Source organism: Cervus elaphus, chromosome X (genome assembly GCF_910594005.1).
Source record: "Cervus elaphus chromosome X, mCerEla1.1, whole genome shotgun sequence".
Taxonomy (NCBI): domain Eukaryota; kingdom Metazoa; phylum Chordata; class Mammalia; order Artiodactyla; family Cervidae; genus Cervus; species Cervus elaphus.
Genome location: NC_057848.1, coordinates 103043944 through 103064361, shown reverse-complemented (window position 1 = coordinate 103064361; position 20418 = coordinate 103043944). Strand labels below are relative to the sequence as shown.

General features: G+C 33.5%; 1 protein-coding gene across 1 annotated transcript in view; it reads right to left on the bottom strand.

Moving 5' to 3' along the window:
- BRWD3 (bromodomain and WD repeat domain containing 3) overlaps positions 1-20418 on the bottom strand; it is a 136278-nt gene that overhangs the window by 64318 nt on the left and 51542 nt on the right. Inside the window, exons 9-17 of the mRNA XM_043895502.1 lie at positions 16083-16183; positions 15498-15568; positions 14440-14540; positions 12156-12196; positions 9164-9268; positions 7979-8132; positions 4507-4641; positions 3136-3264; positions 1995-2220 (exon numbers count right to left, since the gene is read on the bottom strand). Of these exons, the coding sequence (XP_043751437.1) occupies positions 1995-2220; positions 3136-3264; positions 4507-4641; positions 7979-8132; positions 9164-9268; positions 12156-12196; positions 14440-14540; positions 15498-15568; positions 16083-16183 (1063 nt within the window). The remainder of the gene's footprint in view (positions 1-1994; positions 2221-3135; positions 3265-4506; positions 4642-7978; positions 8133-9163; positions 9269-12155; positions 12197-14439; positions 14541-15497; positions 15569-16082; positions 16184-20418) is intronic.

Sequence of the window (20418 nt, the reverse complement as noted above, 5' to 3'; positions counted from 1 at the left end):
TCTATGATCTTTTTCTTTCTTAACTACATCTTAGACCTGTTTTTCATCTTGTCTTCTAGTCAGAATAAATGGTATCTACTAAGAGTAGCCAAGTGATCAGATCTTACAGGAAACAAAATATGATATAGATTTTTTAATTCATATGTTTTCAGCTCTACCTCCTATTTAATATTCATACATTTCCCCCTTGTTTAATTAAATATGGCATCAATAAAGTAACTATTATCACATGTTTAACACCATTTCATTGCTCTACAAATCTTTATGAGAGAATATAAAAAGGATATGTAACACTTCATTCTATATAGGTCAAGTCTTAATTTGCAAGTAAGGATATAAAATTCCATTTGCACATAAATAACTCATTGCCTCATACTTAGAAGAAAACCTACAAGTAACAAACTAACATATGAAGGCATTCTGGTGTCAGGGTGGGATGGAGGCAGTATACCTAAGGGAAACATGTCAACCAAAAGAGTTGTTTTTTAATGTCTTTTTCTACTATGCTCCCATCATGCATCACACTCATCACTGCGTGTTCAATATCCACCAATACTATTGTTATTTAAACACTTAGCATTCTCCTCCCCAATACTCAATGATTCTTTACATTTCAAACATGAGGGTGGGTAAACAGCCACCTTCCAGTTTATAGTTCTTGAAATTTCCTCTTCTTCAGTCCATTAACTATGTACTCTCAAAATACCAATAGTAAGAGCAGTAGAATTCCACCAATTATAAAAAGCTTGACACATTAAAGTTAGTAAATTTAGTCACTTTTGTTTTTCAGTCACTCAGTCGTGTCTGACTCTTTGCGAACCCATGGATTGCACCCACATGGATTACAGGAAGCATAGACTTCCCTGTCCTTCACCATCTCCTGGAGTTTGCTCAAATTCATGTCCATTGAGTCAGTGATGCCATTGAACCACATCATCTTCTGTCGCCCTCTTCTCCTACCCTCAAACTTTCCCAGCATCAGGGTTTTTTCCAATGAGTAGGTTCTTCACATCAGATGGCCAAAGTATTGGAGCTTCAGCATCGGTCCTTCCAATGAATATTCAGGACTGATTTCCTTTAGAATGGAATCGTTTGATCTCCTTGCAGTCCAAGGGACTCTCAAGGGAGTCTTCTCCAACCCCACAGTTCAAAAGTATCAATTCTTCAGCACTCAGTCTCCTTTTACAGTCCAACTCTCACATCCATACATGACTACTGGAAAAACCATAGCTTTGACTAGATGGACCTTTGTAGGCACAGTAATGTCTCTGCTTTTTAATGTGCTTTCTAGGTTTGTCATAGCTTTCCTTCCAAGAAGCAAGCATCTTTTCATTTCATGGCTGCAGTTCCTGTCTGCAGGGATTCTGGAGCCCAAGAAAATAAAGTCTGTCACTGTTTCCACTGTTTCCCCATCTATTTGCCATGAAGTGATGGAACCATATGCCATGATCTTAGTTTTCTGAATGTTGAATTTTAAACCAGCTTAAATTATGACTAGAAGTCAATACTAAAAGCATCACAATCATAGACATATTCAGGTTTCTAAGGAAGTAGGTCAATACATTCTCTGCTTGAGTATACTCTTGTTTGCCCTAATCCATTTATCTGTGTCCAGATGAGATAAACAATGCAAAAAAGTACATTGGTAAGGTAAAAAGTTCTATGCCACTGAAAAGGTAAAATATGGGGCTCCCCTGGTGGCTCAGATGTAAAAATCTGCTAGCTAAACCCGTGTTGGGAAGATCCCCTGGAGAAGGGAATGGCAACCCACTATAGTATTCTTGCCTGGAAAATTCCATAGACAGAGGAGCCTGGTGGGCAATAGTCCATGGGGTCACAAAGAGTTGGACATGACTGAGCAACTAACACTTTTCATTTTCAGGTAAAATATGTTATAACCTACTACATAGTTTAGCATGGGGATATATTACGGAGAGAACAGTAAGTTTAATACTTTACAAAATGTTTTAAATTTAATTTTGTTGATAACATACCATTAGCCACATATCCCAGCTGTGGTATAAGCTGTTCATCTTTACAATTTTCCCGTCCTGGTACCAGTCTTTGAAATTTTGTGGGATGAGGATTTCCATCAACATCCACCAAGAATGGTGGAGGCATGAGATGAGGAGCTTGTTGGGTTTGTTCATCCAATACATAGTTGTTGGCATCACGGATAAGAGGTCGATAATCAGTATGGAAGAACATCTGATCTGGAATCTTTATGATAGACTTTTAGTATTTAATGTGCATAGAAAATTTATTAACAAGCATTTATTTTCATTCCTAGATCATGTTTGTTTTTCAAATCAGACAATTTTTGCATTATCTATATACTCCTTTATTGTCACGTGTTCTCCCTAGGTAGAAGTGAATCACCTAGATCATAATCCTATTTTTCTCCACAAAACCCTATAATATATATTATTTTCTGGCCCTTCCCTAACATATTTCTCCAATTAGGATAAGAAGAAGCAAAATAACAATGTAGTAGATAAAGTTAGTTATTTTTAAGTTGCAAAAAACATACAAAATTTAATAACTATTTTTTCTTGTTTTTATTCAAACAAGAATAGACAGAGTATAATATAAATGGTGAGACAGGTAAATATCAATGCATGAAAGACACAAAGGTGATTAAGTATCAAGATGAACTCAAAGATTCTAGTTCTTTTCCAACCCCAAGATTCTATCATCTATCCTAAACTCACAGCTAATAAAATAAAAGAAACCAATTAAATTAGCTTCTAAAGTATTTTAACAAGATCAATAATAGGTAAAATAAACATTCAGCAATGAGCTGTTTATTCCTAAATTAGGATAAATAAAGGATGTAACCTGGTCAAGTTATTCTCTCATTATACCTAAAATGTAGTACAGAGAGAGAATATGTACTAAGCAAGAGTATTTTCCAATGAATTTTTATATCTACATCACCCTACATCTTAATAGTAATTTGAACTGCCAAGCCTTATATTCTGGCAGTGATAAAAAATTTTACCAAAAAAAAAAGCGACTTTGTTATTTTATATCTATTGAAACATAGTGACCCTTGTTAACCGTAAAGCTTCAAATGAGATGTATGAATGATACTATCAAAAATCACAATCTATAACAACAATTAAGAATACTAACCTTTTCATAGTATTTACTGCATCCAAATCCAAAAAGCAGCAAATGCCCATGCGAATCAGTGCAGGCAAAATGGTTTCCATCTGGTGAAAATTTACAGTCAAACACTGCACCATGGCCTTGGCCTTCAATCTGAAATTTAGAAGTCACTTTAAGTCACCTTAGGAGGTAATTTTCAAATAATAAGTAGCCAGTAGCTTCTGCTTGCTAATATCGTGGATTCTGTGATACCTGAACATTCCAATGTACTCTCTGATTTCTCTAGCCAGAATCCTACTGCAATAGTAAAGCTCTGAAAGAAATTAGGGAGATTCAATATGCAATGTATCGCATCAACCATTACTAGCAATGCCCTAACTGAAGAAGGACTGCATGAATGACTGAGGAGGATAAAAAAGACCTAAACACAACCAAATTGACAAAGGTGCTATTTCAGGAAAGTCAAGATATTATTTAAACCGCAAATCAAACTTTTTTTTTCAAATCAAACTTTAAAAGAACCATCCTAAAATTAAAGCACACAAATCAATCTCACTGACAAAAGACAAAGGGTTATTATTAACACTATGAATCTGTATAAAGCCTATAAAAGGTAGCTCAAAGGCCAACAATTTAGAAATATTTAGTCAGAACTATTTTTCAGAAAGGAACAATAAATATGGGAAATATGAGTATTCCCATCACCATAGGAGGGTGTTCAACTGGGAGAAGAGATACTTCACCATATTTTTCCATTGTTTGTATGAAATATATCTTAGGAGTATCCACATCTCCAATTCCATGTGTGACAAACAACTTCCTGATTACTAACTAAACTATATAGGATTTACCAGAGACCGATACAATGCAGTCACTGTTGTGATTCATTCATTAGGATTATAGTTTAAACGTTAACTTTTTTGTAATTTTGTTTAGTGTTAAATTCAAATGCTTATTCAATTTGAGTTTCTAGAACTAAGAGCTCGGAAACAGAATTTGGAAAATGTTAACACCACAAAACAGAGACACCCTGAAAGGCGTAATTCTCAATTGGTCTTACTCTCAGATCTTGAGTCATTCTCTAAGTTATTACATGGATTTAAACAGAGGGCAAGAGGTTCCTTGGCATTAAGTATACTTTACCCAATTATCATAGTCTGCTTTTATATCAACTAAGCATAGATTGGCCTTCCCTTGTGGCTTAACTGGTAAAGAACCTGCCTGCAATGCAGGAGACCCAGGTTCAATCCTCGGGTTGGGAAGATCCCCTGGAGAAGGGAAAGGTTACCCCACTCCAGTATTCTACCCTGGAGAACTCCATGGACTGTATAGAACATGGGGTTGCAAAGAGTCGGACATGACTGAGCGACTTTCACAAGCATAGGTTTCCCTTACCATGTTAAAATAATTCCGAATTTTGGTCCCCCGGTCAAGGTCCCAAATAAAAATGTTCCCATCATGACCTGCTGAAAGTATGATCCTTTGATCAAATGGATGTGCTTCCAAAACAAATACTTCATCATCATGTCCCTGTGATAAAATCAATATTAAAAATGAAAAGCAACATTGAATATCTGTCTTATTTGGTTAAAAGATCTCAGGATATCCTATCAATCTGATTCAGATGAATTCATGTATGCAAATTTAACAGCATTTACAAACATGGACACTACAAGAAATAGTTGTCAGAGTTCCTTATATGTTTAAATACTGACTTCATAAAATATGGCTTTCTTGATAGTTCAGTTGGTAAAGAATTCCCCTGCAATTCAGGAGACCCCGGTTCAATTCCTGGGTTGGGAAGATCCACTGGAGAAGGGATAAGCTATCTACTCCAGTATTCCTGGGCTTCCCTTGTGGCTCAACTGGTAAAGAATCTGCCTGCAATGTGGGAGACCTGGGTTCAATCCCTGGATTAGGAAGATCCCCTGGAGATCTTCCCTACTCCAGTATTCTGGCCTGGAGAATTCCAGGACTATATAGTCCAAGGGGTCTCAAAGAGTCAAACACAATTGAGTGACTTTCACTTTCACTTAATAAAATATTCAATAGACAGAAAACCTGAAAGGTATTTGAAATACAATCCAAAATCAGGCCCCTGAAGTGGAATTCATATTCCGAGGACTTTGCTATTAAAAGGTCACAGAATATGTGACAAACAAAATCTCTTATTAACACCCAATTCTGACACAGTAATAACAGACAAACCTTCATTATTCTTCATCCAGTACTCACTGATATTCATATTGTATCATAGGAAGACCTATGATATGTTCAAACAACAAATTATAGTTTGTCTTTTCTACCTTTATCTACTTTATAGTTGAAGGTTTCATTTAATATTCTACCTGAAAAATGGATATGCTGCTAAAAAATAAGTTTGAAAATCAATGTTCCTATATTTCCCCCACAAAAAATCAATATCAGCATCTCTACAGACTTTAGATCAGGAGTCTGGAAACTTTAGGCCAACTAGCTCCCCAGTGTTTCTGGACAGAGAGCCTAAGGAATGATTTTTACATTTTTTAAAAGGTGGTAAAAAACGAAAGAATATTCAATAGAGACCATATGTGGTCTGCAAAGCCTAAAATATTTACTATCTGGCCTCTTAAAGAAAAAGTTTGTCAACAGCTAATTTAGATCACTGTTCATTTTCATTAATTCCTGGCTAGAGTACAGGCTCCAAGTTTTAGAGAAGCATGCGGGACATCCTGAAATTGCATTTCACTTAGGAACATATCAGCATATTACACATCAGAAGCTTCCAGAAATAATCACATGTTGTGAATCTAAAAAGTGCATTTTACCCCAAATCATTGCATAAAAAATAGAAGACTATCCTGCCCTACTACCATTATGTTAAAAATGTAGCTTATTAAAAAGTAACTTCAGAATGACTCAAAATGAAAAGTGGAAGATGAAGAGGTAAAACCCATTTCAATAAATACCAACAAAACACTTTTTTCCCAGTGATTATCAAAAAAATTATTTGTCATAACAAAATCTCTTACTGAATATCCAATTTGATATAGTAAATACTTTCTCAGGTTCCTAATCAGTAAGCAGTAAAATTACTCTGTTAAAGTCAAATGATAATGATACAACTACATTAGTGTACATTAGGGAAGACAGACTTTTAAATAGGGGGTTCCATTTTTGATCCTTGGTCATGGGAAACAAAACCTAGTCAGATTAAGTAATATCTTAAGATTTATCATCTGCCCTATTTTTAATTATTAAGCACACCTCTATTTCCACCACTACGATACAAATCCAAATTATCATTAAGGCCCATCCTATCATAGAATCCAACAGTATACTCGGAGTCATCCTTATCTCATTCCAATCTATTCTCTCTACTCTGTTGCTACAATTAGGAGGCAGTTTTCAAAAGCAAAATTCACATGCTATTCCTTTGCTTTTAAACTTTTTCATGGTACCTATTGGTCTCAGGATAGATCCTACAAGACCTTGCATGGTCTGGCCCCTGCCTATTTCTCCTCCTATCAGGTGATACTCTTTCTGCTCTCTGTGCTTTAGCCAAAAAATTGGCTTTCACCTCCTTTCTACCTCAAGACCTTTGTACATGCTTTTCCCTCTTCTTGGAGGGAACTGTCAACCTCCTCACACATGTAATTTACCAAATATGTATTGATCCCCTACCACGCTGAGACAGAAAATAAACAAACAAAAAATACAGTAAGAAAATACTAGATAGTGATCAACACTACGATGAAAATAAAGCAAGATGATGACTGGAAGGCTACCCAAGATTGTTTGCTCAAGGAAGGCCTTGTCAAGGAGGTGACATTTAGGATGAGAGCTGGGAAATTTTTACCTATCTTACAAATCTTAACACAAGCTTCACCTTCTCAGGAAGCTTTCTCTGACCCTTCCAGACCAGGTTTGGTTATCCTAGTAGAAACTTGCATTTTGCTCTTCTTAGCATGTACTTGATTAAATGCTTGTTTCTTTGTTTTATTTAATAGGCTATAAACTCCAGGAGGATAGGGACTCTTTAATCTACTATTTAAAGCTATCTCAGTGGCTGGAACAATGGATACTCAATAAGTATCTGTTGAATTGAAGAACTTCACACCCTAGTAAGACTCTGGTACACAAATTCTTAACATATAAAATATAAATTCTATACCCAAACTAAGCAGATTTAACTGTTATAAGGACTAAAAATAGTCTGTTTTAAAGTTTCTTCAGTAAAATTCACTGGAAAGATGACCCATGAATCAGCCCATGGGAAGACTACCACTGAACAGAACTGTAAATTAAGATACTAATTAAGACAGAGTTTTACATGGATTTTATAAAAACAATGGCTACAAATGGCCTTTGAAGTTGTGATTTTTAGAGATAAAGACTTGTAGCCACTGGCTACATGTGGCTACTAAGCATCTGAAATGTGGCTATTGGAAACTGAGATAGTCTATAAACTTAAAATACACACTAGATCTCAAAGATTTAGTATGAAAAAATGTCAACAATTTCATTAATATTTCTTATATCATGTTGAAAAGCTACTATTTTGTATATACTGGGTTAAATAAAGCCAGCTCTACCCTTAAAAACAACAACAAAAAAATCCCAACTCATGCTACGAACAAATAACTTATATACCCTTGACTGCACATGATAACATAATGGGTAAATAAATATGGGAAAAGATCCTGAAAAATTTTCATACTACACCATGTGCCATCCTTATTTTGTAGATATGTCAACAAAGGAACTTTTAATAATTCTCCAAGGAATATTAAGCCATAGAAAGCAAACTAGAACACTTAAATTTCCTGTCTTCTAGAATAATGCCCTTTTAGATCATTTTTAATTATTCCAAAAACAGAATACTTACGGATAAAGTATGAAGAAGTTGGCCTGTGATAGAATTCCATACTTTTAAAAGGAAATTGTTCACTGCAGTAATAACTGTGGTATCATATCGATCCCAGGCCACCATAGTCACCTTAAGTTTAGTGACCTTGTCTTCTCCAGATGACAAATTGTTCCTAAACAAAATAATTTCAGGGCTAATAGATATTGAACAAAGGTGCATCTAAATAGCAAATTATGAAGAAAATCTCCCTAGAAGCATGCAACTTTTTAGATAAAAAAAGTCCTAAACTCTGTCTTTAACTACACTTGAAATAAAATAATAAAAGTATTAATATCACATAGGGCAACATCTATAGTTATTTTAGGGAGGAAAGAAAACACAAAATGACAAAAATTTTATAGTTAGTTAAATGGGAGCAATAAAACAGTGAAGTTAGAAAGGAATCCTCAGATACCTTGAAAAGTAAAATACAAGGTCAGGTTGGCTACCAGAAAATATGAAAAAAAACATAATTAAATGGACACTTTATTCCTTTAAATATTCATTTTTTGAAACTAAAATAGGTATTATACAAAAAAGCAGTAAGAAATTCAGTTAACTGATTTAATCAAATGACATCAGTAGCTGACTATGACTACAAAGTTGATTCTATATTTGTTATTAATGGGAAAATAATTAACTTCAGGATCATACCCTAAAGAAATTGTTGTATCCTAAAGCAGTAATTATGTATCTTCCAGTTAACAGTGAAGATGATGAAATGTAATTCTGATTAACTGTATTTACAATGTTGAGTAGGAATGCTAACAATATGAAACACAAAGGTATTCTCAGTAAGTCAGAGAAATATCTTATAAAAAAGATGACATTTAATACAGACAACCCCCAAAGTTTTCTAGTATAAATAAATATAAAAATGACTTATAGAAAACTAGGGCAGAGAATGATTCTATAGGCATTAGTAAAGCACAGAGATCTTTGGATCACAAAACACCAGAAGTTTGAATGAGTCAGATATGTTCCTATCATCCAATCGGTCAATCAACGGTTAAAGACAATGTTCTTAAGAGACTAAACACAGATACAAATTTCTAACAACTCCAAATTAAAAAGACATTTATTATCATTATTAAATAGAACACAATAATGTAAAAGATACTATAATATATGAGCATCACTAAAATATCTAACATCCAATCTTACCCAGTCATTTTCGTAGCCATATCTAGTACTATACTCTTCCATTCTTGTTGCTGATATTGCCAAATTCTTGCTGTTCCATCTCTACTTCCACTAACAAATCTTAAACTGCAAAGGAACAGTTAAAATATTCTTATTCCCTTTCTCCAGAATGGAAATCACTACTTTTCTAATTATAAAAGTAATACATTCAACCTCATACACTTCTGTGGATAATGAAAATGGTACACTTTGGGAAGCAGTTTGGCAGTTCCTCAAAATGATAAACAGTACCACATGACTCAACAATTCTACTCCTCTATAAGTATACAAGAGCAATGAAAACATAAGTCCACAGAAAAACATGTATACAAGTATTCATTGTATTATTCATTATATTCTAAAAGTGATGACAACCCAAATGTTGATCAACTGATAGATGGATAAACATATTGTATAGCCATACAATCAAATTCTTGACAGCCATAAAAAGGAAATCAAATTCTTATACATGCTTCAACATGGGTGAATCTTGAAAACATCATGCTAAGTAAAAAAAGTCACAAAAGACCAAATACTGTATGGTTTCATTTATATGAAATGTCCAGAATAGGCAAATCAGCAAAAATAAAAACTGGATTAATGGTTGTTCAGAGCTGAGGGTAGGGATGTGTAGAAAGATGGGAACTTGAAAGCTAAAGGGTATGGATATGGGAATTCTTTTGGGGGTGATGACAATGTTCTAGGAATATGGGGTTAAGAAATGCAAACCATTATGTATAAAACAGATAAGCAATAAGGATATAAGAGTAAAGCATGGAGAAATATAGTGATTACTTTATAATAACTTTAAATGCAGCATAATCTATAAAAATATTGAATCACCATCTTTTATAGCTGAAATTAATATAATTTTATAAATTAAAAACATTTTAATTAAAAAATAAAAGCGATCATAGTGAGGGCTGCACAGCCCTGGGAATATACTTAAAACACTGAATTTTATGTGGAATACATCTCAATAAAACTAAATAAAAATACATTCATTAACCTATTAACTATAACCTATAACCTACTACTATCTGTAACTTAGTTTCTATTCTTTCAGACTTTATATAGACACATACATTTATATATTCCCACTATAGGGAATAGAATTACAGTACAAAGGAAGATCCCTTGGAGGAGGGCATGGCAACCCACTGCAGTATTCTTGCCTGGAGGATCCCACGGACAAGGAGCCTGGCGGGCTACAGTCCATAGGGTCACAAAGAATTGAACATGACTGAAGTGACTTACCACACACACACACACACACACACACACTGATTTATAGTGTTTTTCCAGATGCTGCAACTAGAGTTTGCATGCCACAATGGAGATGGAAGATCCCACGTCCCAGCGAAGATGGAAGACCCCATATCTTATGTGTTATACATATATCTACATATATTTTATGCATTCATGACATACCTTTCTCTTAATATTTTCAATATTTCTAAGCTATGTGATTTGTCTGAGTTTTTTTCAAATTATCACAAATCTACAAAAAGTTTTCTAATATATTTATTTAAAAAAAGTATGCATAAGTGGACCTGCACAGTTCAAACCTATGTTTTTCAAAGGTTAACTGTATTTTGTAGATATATGTCTAGGTTTGAAACTATAAGCAAGGTGAAAAGACAGCCTTCAGAATGGGAGAAAATAATAGCAAATGAAGAAATAGACAAAGGATTAATCTCAAAAATATACAAGCAACTCCTGCAGCTCAATTCCAGAAAATTAAATGACCCAATCAAACAATGGGCCAAAGATCTAAACAGACATTTCTCCAAAGAAGACATACAGATGGCTAACAAACACTTGAAAAGATGCTCAACATCACTCATTATCAGAGAAATGCAAATCAAAACCTCAATAAGGTACCATTACAAGCCAGTCAGAATGGCTGCTATCCAAAAGTCTACAAGCAATAAATGCTGGAGAGGGTGTGGAGAAAAGGGAACCCTCTTACACTGTTGGTGGGAATGCAAACTAGTACAGCCACTATGGAAAACAATGTGGAGATTCCTCAAAAAACTGGAAACAGAACTACCACATGACCCAGCAATCCCACTCCTGGGCATACACACCAAGGAAACCAGATCTGAAAGAGACACATGTACCCCAATGTTCATCACAGCACTGTTTATAATAGCCAGGACATGGAAGAAACCTAGATGCCCATCAGCAGACGAATGGATAAGGAAGCTATGGAACATATACACAATGGAATATTACCCAGCCATTAAAAAGAATTCATTTGAATCAGTTCTAATGAGATGGATGAAACTGGGGCTCATTATACAGAGTGAAGTAAGCCAGAAAGATAAACACCAATACAGTATACTAACGCATATATATGGAATTTAGAAAGATGGTAATGATAACCCTATATGCAAAACAGAAAAAGAGACACGGATATACAGAACAGACTTTTAGACTCTGTGGGAGAAGGCGAGGGTGGGATGTTCATAGAGAACAGCATTGAAACAAGTATACTATCAAGGGTGAAACGGATCACCAGCCCAGGTTGGATGCATGAGATGGGTTCTCAGGGCTGGTGCACTGGGAAGACCCAGAGGGATGGGATGGAGAGGAAGGCGGGAGAGGGGATCGGGATGGGGAACACATGTAAATCGATGGCTGATTCATGTCAATGTATGGCAAAAACCACTACAATATTGTAAAGTAATTAGCCTCCAACTAATAAAAATAATTGGGAAAAAATAAATAAAATTTTTAAAAAAAGAAAGAAAATGAAATCACAGGCAAGAAAAAAGGAAAAACAATAAATGAACAATGTTGTGGAAAAAAAAAAGATCTGGGATGAGAATGTCATCAAAAATAGACAACAGCTTTCAGTTTAATTAACTAGACAGAAATAAAACATCTATAGTAGAAGTAGCTTTTTCTGAAGACATAGAGGTAAAATATGTTAAACATCTGTTTATACAGATATGTACTACATAATTACCTGTCTCCATTGTTACAGAACTGAACAGCAACAACTTTGTCCTAAGACATAAAACAAAAGGTTTGTGATTAGAATTATTTTTAAAATTAATAAAGTACTCTTTCCCTCAAATTCACATGCAAAAGTTTCATTAAGTAGATTTTTTTAACATTATAATTTTCTTTAAAAAAAATCTCCAATTTTCTTTAAAAAAATTAATGAAGACTGAAATTATTAACTAAGGAGGAATAGTTATCAGCAGTAATCTGAGACAAACTTCTTTCTAAATATAAGCAAATCTGTTTCTAAACCATAATCTCAAGAGACAAGATAGTTCTGAATAGGTGTTAGTTTATTATATTCCCCATAATAAAACAACACACTAAAATGCCACTTTAAAATAATTCATTTAATAGTAGTTGAATTAAATTTTTCACTTAACATTTTTTTTAATTTCAGAAAACAAATCAGTCATTTGCTGTTTCTCACATGGTTTATTTATTTTACAATGAATTCATTTGACAGTCTTTAGGTATCTTAATTTAGATACTGTTGTTTGAATCTTCCTTTATGACTAAACTACACTTATTACAAATATAATGTGTACTGTAGTGATTATGCTATAGTAATGTACCTTCAAATGTAGTAAACATTTTCACAAACCGCAATTATTGAACTACATTTGAACTTAATTTCTTTTAATTTTATTTTTTTATTTGTACTTAAATTTTAATAAAAAGCTCAGATACTAAATGTCTTCATATTTAGTTATTTTTTCATCTTAAAAACACATTAAACCATCTTCATGTGTTCAGGCATATCTGTGATTCGCACTGTTCCATGATTTCACTGAGTATTTTTATCTGATAGATTCAGGACTCTCACTGCCAGTTCTAGTAACTGGTTTTAGATGTTTTGAAAGGATGTCTTAGTTTCAATGACTAACAGCTGCCACTAATTTCAACAGGGAATGTTTAAGTTTTTTGACTTTTTTTTATCTGGGCCTCTGCAAAAAAACCCTCTACCAATCAATTTTTCTTCATCTTCTCCCCCTCAATTATTTCCCATTTATTACTCCTCTTTTCTCAGTTCTCAATAAATTTGCCCCACTGTATACACACCTTGCTTGGGTGGTAACTGTAAAGATGCCTCCTTTGTGTGCTCTAGCACAAGTGGATTTTTCCCACTGCATAGTCTCAAGATTGAGATTGTTATATATTTCCTAAGTTTTTATATTTCACAGTTGAAATAATATTCCAGGATTTTAGTATCTAGGAATAAGTTACCCCAAGGTGAGAGCTCAGCTTGGTTCAGTAACTCTTCATAAGCTGAATATCCAATTATGTTCATAGGATAAGACAAAAGCAGGAGGCTGTTTGCAAAAGTTCAAGGAAAAGTTTCTAACAGGGGTCTCTGTTTTACTCAAATTTCAGGAACCTGAGTGATTCTGGAACTCACAAAGTATCTTTTTTTAAAAGTTATCTTTCAGGGAAATTTTGTGTTTTACTGATATGTACTAATACTATTCCAAATCAATTAAGCATCAAAAGTAGTAGGAACAATAATAGTAAGACTTATAAAGCTGGGTACTTTCAGATGCAGACTATATAGCTTTGACAATGAGGAACACGAGATCTACAATGAGTTGAAACAAATACTCCCGTATTCAATAGCAAACAACAGTCTGGAGAAGAAGGTAAGGAAATAAAGAGGAGGAAGAAATAAAAGGTATACAGGGATATAAACAAACAATAATGGCTCCAAAATTTCTTGTAAATGTCACACAACAGTGGAGACAGCTTGAGAAGAAAAGTCCCAAGCACCAATGGCTGTCACCCTAGTATAAAACTGTTCCCTGTATGGAAGGCTGTTGTTGACAATTAAGTGGGATTAGATTTCAGGAGTCTGATGGCATTCTGAAAACAATCAAACTAAGACCAATGAGCTAAGTTCAGTGAAAAGAATTGTTTTCCTAAGATGTACCTTAATATGTCTTTTAATAAGTAGACTTCAAAGTAACAAACACTTACATGATTAATAAAGCAGGCTAAAAGATGATTTTTAATAAATTATTACTGTAATATATATTTTTCCCTTCTCATATAGTCAGAAATTGTCTTAAATACTATAAGCATACTAAATTCAGAGTTTCATACCAATCTTTACCACTAAAGAGACATCTTACCATACAGGTTTCAGGACAAATCTATATTAGATTAGAGATCAGCAAAGAAGAAATAAAACCAGCTTTCCATGGGTGTTTAAAAAGAAAGCATGATATTTAAGTTTTTCATTTTGTTCTTACCGTATGTGACTCTAATTCAGCAATTTTCTCAGGGATCTCAGAACCCAAATAATATATTCTAATCACATGGTCAGTGCTACCTGTTGTAATGAACATACCACCTAGAGGATTAAAAAACAAACAAACATTTAAGAAAACTATACCAATAAACTTTAAAAACCCTCTGATTGCTTCCTTAGTTATACTTTACCTTATTAATAAAAAAGTCTTCAACAAACACAAGGTTATCTTCTAACTATTAAAGGCATATTAATATTTCAGACAAAAATAAGTAAAATTCAAGAAAAACAAGAGGACTATTTAAGGAACAACTATATCCCTCACCCAATAAAAACACAACTTTTACACCAAATATAGGTCTTTGGATCATAAACACTAAAAGCCTTGAGGGATTCATTGCTTTATATCTTATAAAAACATAATGTTCCACAATTATTTATAAAATAATCTATATTTACAATTCTCTGTTTAGTGGCTATAGTGGTTAAGGGTGAAAACTCAGCAGCTTTTGGGATAATGAAAAAAATTCTAGAGATGGATGGTGGTAATGTATGCAGAACAATGTGAATGTACTTAATGCCACAGAACTGTACACTTAAAAAATGTTTCTTAAAATGGTAAATTTAATGCTATATTTTACAACAAAAAAAAATAGAAGGTTAATTAGCATACAATTCTTAATAGCAGTAGAAAAGCACTGTTTACATACTGAGAACGGGTCTTCTATATGGAGCCACAGTACATGTTTTCTGAAAAGTCAGGGTAGGACTTTCATGTTGAATTGTGTATGAATGTTGGGGGAAGGCTGTACTTTTTACCAACTAAATTCATTGTTACATAAAAACACATTAATTGTAAATAACAAAAAAACTCAAATTCTATTATATGTTAATTAGAATCCACAAAGGTCTATTATAACATGGCTCACATTTTTAGTATGTGTCTATTAATTCTCGAACATATGCATTTTTCTCCACAAAACTGAAAAATATTTTACAATTGAAAAATCTTTTATAACAATATTTTAGGTACTCAAAACACTAAATTTTTATACATACCAGAACTGAAAGATGAACAAGATATCTGAACTCCAGGTCTAGATCTCTCAGTAAATTTCACTGGGCGATCTCTAAGAGAAAAGTAAGATGTTTTATTTTTCATCATGTTCTTTTAAAGCATAAGAATTTTAGCACACTGCTAGACATTGACAGATTTATCATCAATATTATAGAAACCACAAAACTGAAGTAGTCAATAGGTACTATTTCCACTACTGAAGTTAAAAATGCATTTAAACTTACAAACATACTTTATGCTATCAGTATTGTTATTTTAGCTTTACAAATAAGTTACCATGTTACTTACTACCATCACAAAGAAAAGTTCAAGGTGTTCTTATCACAGTAAGAAATGAAACAAATACTCCTTATCAAAATTTTGTGTATAGTCTCTTTAACATTGGTTTAATAAAAAATTTACTCTAAAATCTCTAACATCCAATTGAAGTCAGTATGGATGTGTACACACATACCCATGCACACATAATCTACATATTTAATACATGAACTATCAAGAATCTCTCAAGATGATAAAGAAAAATGAACATTCTTTTCATAAAAATTTTAACCAAATTCTAAACTTACTTAAACTTCATTGTTTTCACATGCCATTGCCAGAAACAGATTGTTCCATCAGCACCAGTAGAAGTGAGGTATCTGGTTGTGCCTTTAGTTGATGGACAAAACTGGAAAAAAAATTCTAATTAAAATAGAAACCTTTCATGTTCCAAGTTAATTTCAGTTTCAAGAAATTAGTTATTTAAATTTCCTAGATTAATGGATATCTTATTAAAAAATTAAAATATCAAAAAACTGTAAAGTCAGTCATTTAATTTAGGATGAAATATTTTAGTCCTAAAGACAATTATTTAAAAATTATTCAATATAACACTTAAAGATTATTATTTCACTGCTTTTAATGCAGAAAACACAAAGTCACTACTACTTAAACCATTATAAATCTGCTGAATACATGTTTATATAGCAACAACATAAAATTTTTATAGTTTACCCAAAAAAGACATCAAAAGAAAATCTAAAAATCGGTAACTAGGAAGTTATAAGTCTAAGTATTTGGGTTTTAACATTTTAAATTCTTAACTGCAATGAAGTACAATGGAAATTTTGGCATTTTTAAATCTAAATCATTTTCATGTACATAGATAACATAAGTCAAATGTCTGTATGTATCATTGTGGAAAAAAGATTTAAAAATATAAATTGAGTTGCCAATTTGAAGTACTATCCTAGATAAACCACAGATGGTCTTAGTCATGTAGGATTCTCAAACTCTAACTCTCAGTATTTTACACATCCTCAGAAGAGAATAAGGGAAAAGTTAACTGCATTCCTGATGTCTAGGACACAGGAAGACTGAAAATCAAACCAGAGCCTCAAGCATGCCCATGAGTTTTAAAAATCCCCAATAGGGAATTTCCTGGCAGTCCAGTGGTTAGGACTCAGTGCTTTCACTGCCATATCCTGGGTTCAATTTCTGGTTGGGGAACTAAAATCCTATAAGCCATTCAGCATGGCCAAATTAATAATTAAAAAAAAATAAAAATTCCAAATAAACATAATGAATACCTTCCACTGAGATGAAGATTAAGGATCAGATGAATATGACTTGAATAAATTTTAAACTCAAATCAAAAGCAAATAATCATTATAGATATTAGAACTCACTTATTTAGTTTTCTTGTTTGGAAGCACAGATCTTCTAAAGACTACAAAGCTTAAATCAAACAAAAAATATCTATTAATATTATCCACTAAGAGCTGATGGACAGTAAAGAAACCAGTGCTCAGGTAGCACACTTATATATTCATTTCTGAGCTATAGGAGCTTGCATCAGAAAGCTTAATCCACAATCTATAGCAGAAGTCTCCAAATTATAGCCCACACACCAAATCCAGCTTCCTGCTTGTTTATGTAAATAAAGTTTTATTGGCACACAGTCACCTTAAACTGGCTATGGTTGCTTTGCACCATAGCAAAGTAGTTGCTGCTGCTGCTGCTAAGTCACTTCAGTCGTGTCTGATTCTGTGTAACCCCATAGACAGCAGCCCACCAGGATTCTCTAGGCAAGAACATTGGAGTGGATTGCCATTTCCTTCTCCAAGGCATGAAAGTGAAAAGTGAAAGTGAAGTCGCTCAGTCTGCAATAGAGGCCATATGGTCTGCAAAGCCTAATATATTTACTATCTGGCTGGTAAATATGCTGATCTAGGATCTACAGGAATGAGACAATAAAAGATGAAATAGTATGATTTTATTAAGTTTGAAGAAACACTAAAACCTTTATTATCCTCATTATCCTTTAACTTTTTCAATCACAAAGGGGAATTCAATTCATAAATGTATCTATTTTTGTATTAATGTATTTTTAATTAATTAATTATTATTTTTGGCTGCACTAGGTCTTTATTACTACGCATGGGCTTTCTCTAGTTGCAGCAAGCGGGGACTACTCTTCGTTATGGTGCATAGGCTTCTCATTATAGTGGCTTCCCTTGTAGAGCATAGGATCTAGGCATGCAGGTTTCAGTAGTTGCAGCTTGCAGTCTCTAGAGCATGGACTCAGTAGTTGTGGCACCTGGGCTTAGTTGCCCTGCAGAATGTGGGATCTTCTGGGACCAAGGACTGAACTCATGTTCCCTGCATTGACAGGCAGACTCCCAACCACTGGACTACCAGGGAAGCCCCATTTTTGGGTTGTTTTTAAATGAGAAATCATGTTTAAGATTATAAAATTAAAAACATATGTGCGTTTCTGAATATAATTTTTATTACATTACAATTATAATTTTATTTAATACATAGTTATTGAAGAAAAGCTAGGAAATATAGAAAAACAGAACAAAAGCTATTCATAACCCCACTATCCAGAGGCAACCACTATTAACACCATACCATTTTACTTCAATTTTATTAAAAAAAGAAAGGAAAAAAAAAAAGAAACTGAAAAAAAATAATATACTATAATGTTAATAGAGACAATTAGCAAAGAATAAAGCATATAGAATGTATGCTAAATGATGACTATTACTATGAACAAAAATGAAATAGTGCTAGTAGGGGTGATGATTTACAATTTTAAAATAGTAAGTTAGTCAGAGAAGGTCTCCCTGGGAAAAGTGACAGGCATTTCTATCATTTAGAAAGTAAGGGAATAAGTCATATGACGGTCCAAAGAGGACCATTTCAGAGACATAAAACAGCAAAAGCAAGGGTAGGGGGGTAGCTAGAGTGGTTTAAAGAAGCAGCTAAAGCAGAATGATAACAAGCAGTAGGAGATATGGTCAAAGAAAGCAAAGAGCTGAGAATGTAAGGTTTTGTGGGTCACTGTAAAACCTTCGGCTTTAACTCTGAGTTGGGAGGCTATTAAAGGTTCTGAGCACCAGTGACATGATTTAATTTCCTTTTTTTAAACCTCCACCTTAAAATCACTAGAGCATCTATGCAGAGGCTAGACTCGGGTAGGAAAGAGGGATGGGAAGAAACAGGAAGATCAGTTAGAAGTCTGTTTCAATAATCTAGGTCACAGATGATGGTGGTCTGAAATACAGTAGTAATGACAAAGATCATGAGAATTTGTTCAGATTCTGGATATATTTTGAGGGTAGAATCAACATGATTTGCTAACAAGTTAGATATGTGATATAAGAAACAAAAAGTCAGGGATGACTACTCTGAGCAACTGGAAGGATGAAGTTGTCATTTGTTTATCTGGGAAAAGGTTTGGGAGGAGCAAATATGAGGAAGGAAGACAGGGGTTCAATTTTGAAGATGAGTTTGAGATGCCTTGCAGACATTCATGTGATGACGCCAACTAGGTAACTGAATGTACAAGTATGGAGCTAAAAGACAGGCCCCAAGATGGAAGTACACATTTGGAGTCATCAGCTTACAGATGAAATTTAAAGCCATGAGACTTGATGCAATCACTAAGGGAAAGAATGTTATATAGAAAAGAGGTCCAAACAAAAACAAAAAAACAAACAAAAAAAAGAGGTCCATGGATCTCTAGGGCACTTACACACACAAACAAAATGAGACAGAAACTAGCAAATGAAACTATGATGGAGCAAAACAGTTCCATAAACATTTTCAGTAGTAACAAATATTCATATTTTTCATGTTGTATAAGACTATCTCCAAATTTCAGAAATAGTCTGTCAGATAGGATGGTGAGAACACAAGTAACTAGTAATATCCCAAAACAAAATCCAATAGATAACTTCAACCAATCAAAAATTTGACATATAAATTTTCAAATCCAATATACATTGAACCCAATTCTTGCTAGTGCCTCATAAACAGGTGATATATTATTTAAATATTGATAACAAAAATTGCCTGGCATACTTATTAGTGACTAAAGAACAAAGAAAATTAAATGGGAGTAATTATCTCATCCACAAAAGTGGTCTCCTTGACCAAACTAAAAGACAGTGTCAAAAGGATTCCTCTGTTTTGCTGTCAACACAAAGAAGAAAACAAAAGTTCTCTGGGGAGTATCCAGGATTTTCACTACCAACATCTGGTAAAAACACTATATGGACAAATATTTAAAAAGTTGATGTATGTCAAACATCAAGTTGAAATAAGAAATTACTGAAAGTAAGAATAAAGATTTCCCTAATATTAAACTACACACACACAAAATCTGAACTGACAAACATTTTGCATTAAATATTAACACAAAGTATGCCAATATTCAAGTTAGAATCTATTTATATCCTGCCTAAAAGGTATCAGTGTTCCTTAAGGCAATTCCAAGTCTTGTCCCTTCTTCACAAATACAAATGAGATAAATAAGATGCCTTACACTGTACTCGAAAAACCTTTTCAATAACCGTTTTACTTGTTTCTAAAAGGAACAGATTTATATGAAAAAGGAACTTTAAAAAAAATACC